The 3508-nt window shown below is 50.8% G+C and overlaps 1 protein-coding gene across 1 annotated transcript; it reads right to left on the bottom strand.

The window, feature by feature from the left end:
• Positions 1-2586: 2586 nt before the first annotated feature.
• On the bottom strand, positions 2587-3498 carry LOC113979717 (zinc finger protein 239-like; the record flags this gene model as incomplete). Its single annotated transcript, XM_027707026.1, has 1 exon — positions 2587-3498. A coding segment is annotated over one exon (912 nt), but the record flags the coding sequence as incomplete, so codon positions are not given.
• Between the last annotated feature and the right edge of the window lie 10 nt (positions 3499-3508).

Below are 3508 nucleotides of genomic sequence, written 5' to 3'. Positions count from 1 at the left end.
CTGGGAGTTGGTACAAGAATTTATGCATATTTGGAATCATACAAATACGTATTAGATGCATTAACCCCCTGCCTCCGAAGGCATCACATTTTATATTTGGCTAAATGTCTCAAAATATTAACAAATAAAACTAAATCTAGACAAAGAAAAGAAAGTGTGACCTGAAGAGAATATAAGAAAGCCTTGTACCAGTTCCCAGGTAACTCATTGTGTTTGCCTAAGAACTGATGTGTAATTTCAGGTCCAATTTCAAGACACATTGGCCCCTCTAACAGACACATTTTTATAGAATCCCTACTACTCACAGGATAGAGAGAGTGGCTAATGAAAATTAGATTTGTGTCAGTATTAAATCCTGATGTTTGTGCCTTTGTTAATGTTAGGAAATTTGATTGTAGCTATTGAGATCCTGTTATGTCCCATATGCTTACTATTTTACTGTAGGGTTTTTTGGAAATTGCATTGCATTGGGTAAAGATTTGTGCTCTCTCTTCCTTTTCTTTTCTCTCTTTCTGTCCACTACATGAAATGCGCCGCCCACAAAGAAGATTCACAGTGAACAACAAAAGAGAAATTATTGAATGCAAAAATCATGGGGTGGTGTCAGAGACTGAAATGGTTCATGATTTGTGCATTCTAGGATTGCCAAGGGACTCTTGCAGGTTTCTGCAGGACTTTTGCATTATACCTCTGATGGCCCATCAAAGCCCATTCCCCCTCTGCCGACCTTGGAAGGCAGGAAAAACCCTTTTCCCAGGCCCCTCACGGGAACTCTGCGCAGGCCCAGGAGATGTTGGGGGTTCGTGGCATGGCCCGGGACACCATCCATGGATATAATAACTCAGAACTTCTTGGAGTGTGGGGGCTTCCCTCCCCCACCCCAACAGATCAAGGCCACCACTTCAGCTCACAGACATGGAAGCTGCAACTCCCAAGTTCCATCGCTGGACCCCGTGGGCAGTGACTATAGACATCTTTCCACTCTCAGCTGTGCTTTCCCTTACTTTCCCTCACCCTTATCCTGTCTTTCCTTTCTCTCCCTTATGCATTTTCCCTAGAGGTTCTCTTTATGCCACATTGCTGTAGATGAGAGATAGAGATGATAACACCCAAAATGGCAACATATCTGTTTACCTTTGAAACAAAAGTGTTCTAAAATAAACCCTACATATATATATATTTTCAAACACTCATTATTAAGTGTCGTTTCACTCTAATCCACCCCAAGGGATTTTTTAAGAACCTGGGTTACCCTCCCTTTCTGGGGCGGGTGCTAACAGACCCCTTGTAGCAGGATGTTCTACCTGGAAAAGAATCTGATGAGAGAATGCAAGCACTGCAAGCTCTCTGTGGGGAGTTACTGCTGGTGCCAAGGGGTTGGTTTAGTGCTGAATTGTGCCAAACCCAGCCTGGTTCCCCAACCTTCCAACACACATCCTGCTTTTGGAAGCAGAGTTTGACAGATCAGCTGCTCACTGGCCTGGCAATATGTGACTGGAGATCCATCACTGGATAAGCATAAAAGCCCAGGGCCAACTTTCATAGAGCAGATTCTTCCACAGACTTTGTTGAAGTGTGTGGAGCTTCTGCTGTGAAGCAGGGACGCCTCTTGATGGTCACTGCCCAGGGGGTAAAAGACAGAGAGAGATGCCTTGATTTATTTCTATCAGACACCGCCGGGCCCTCCCCGCTTCCTGCCCAGTCCCGGTTATTGGGGGGCAGTGGAGGAGGGGCTTGGGGGAATCCCAAGGGGTGGAGCCGAGTTTGGGGGGGGCAGAACCGGCCTGAGATGGATCGGGAATGGGGAACCCCCTGTGTGCCCCCATGTCAACCCGCTCTGGGTGGGATTAGGGAGGGCACCTGCCCCTCAATAAAGCACCCAGTTCACACCAAAAGGTGCTGGGACCCCGCAAAACCTCCCCACGGCCCCTCAAGGACTCCCAAACACACTCAAAGCCCACCAAGGACCCCACCTAACCCCTTTTCTGGGGTGCTGGGGGCTGCTGGATTCAATCTCAGCCTTGGATTCTGACAACAGCTTCAGTTTAGAGGAATTACAGAGGTGTGACTGAAACACCTTTGTCCCCCAGGTTTTAATGATGGCAAATCAGATCTATTGATAGAAATGAGTTATTTAGGGATACAAATGATCAGACAAAAGATCTTCATCAGAATTATTTACTGCACAATAGAAACACTAAAACCACCAGGAGCACAAGATAGGACAGTGCTCTACACTAAAGCAATTCTTGAAGCAATTCTACTCAAGCTGGCACAAAAGCAATAATTCTTAATTAAAGATGGATGGAACTCCCCCAGACCAACGCTCATGGGGAGATCTCTGCTCTCAACCTCCAGAACTGACCTTGGGGGGTCCCCAGCCAAGGCAGGAATCTCCACACACCCCCCAAGAAGGGTTCTGTTGGAAGAAGCTGCCCCTGGGAAAGGGGACTGGCCCTTTGTGGTCGAAAGGGATGGACTGACAGTCACTGGACTCCAGGGGTTGCCTCAACATCAGGGGCTTCATTCGGGGTGGAAGCAGCAACCGAGGCTCTTCCTGCAGTCGGGGCACTGGTAGGACTTCCCTTACCGGTGGGTCCGTTGGTGTCTGGTCAAGTTAGAGCTCTGGGTGAAGCTCTTCCCACACTCCCCACACTTGTAGGGCCTCTCCCCGGTGTGGATGCAACGGTGGGTGACGAGGTGGGAGTTCTGCTTGAAACCCTTCCCACAGTCGGTGCAGCGGAAGGGCCTCTCATCCGTGTGCGTCCGCTCATGCAGGAGGAGACTGGAGCTGGTCGGAAACCTCTTCCCACATTCCCTACACGTGTAGGGCCGTTCTCCAGTGTGAATGAGCTGGTGGGCACAGAGATGGGAGCTGTTACTGAAGCTCTTCCCACATTCCCCACACGTGTAGGGACGTTCCCCAGTGTGGATGCGCTGGTGTTGGATCAGGTCGGAGCTGTACCTGAAGCTCTTCCCACATTCCCCACACATGTAGGGCCGTTCCCCAGTGTGGATGCGCTGGTGTTTGCAGAGGCTGGAGTTGTGCCTGAAGCTCTTCCCACATTCCCCACATGTGTAGGGCCGTTCCCCAGTGTGGATGAGCTGGTGTCGCATCAGGGTGGAGCTCTGGTTGAAGTTCTTCCCACATTCCCTACAAGTGTAGGGACGTTCCCCAGTGTGGATGTGCTGGTGCTTGAGGAGGTTGGAGCTCTTCCTGAAGCTCTTCCCACATTCCAAGCACCTGAAGGGCTTCTGCCTGCTGGGAGGCTGCTCAGGAACCATCAGGTCGGAGCTCTGCCTCAAGCTCTGGCCGCCTTCCCAGCACAGGCTGGGTCTTTCCTCCTCAGGGCACCCTGGGCTGGCTTTGGAGCCCTTCCTGTGGGGGGATCTCCGGCCCTTTTCCTCCCCGCTGCCTTCCTGCGCCGTGGAGCCCTTCAAAACGGCCTCTCCCACCAGCTTCTCACGGGGGGATTTGTCCTCCGGGCTCTCCGTCCTCAGCTCGGGG

The sequence above is a fragment of the Neopelma chrysocephalum genome, unplaced genomic scaffold (assembly GCF_003984885.1).
Source record: "Neopelma chrysocephalum unplaced genomic scaffold, ASM398488v2 Primary Assembly neopelma1_88179, whole genome shotgun sequence".
NCBI lineage: Eukaryota > Metazoa > Chordata > Aves > Passeriformes > Pipridae > Neopelma > Neopelma chrysocephalum.
Note: the sequence above shows the minus strand (reverse complement) of the source record. Positions and strands in the feature narration are given on the sequence as shown.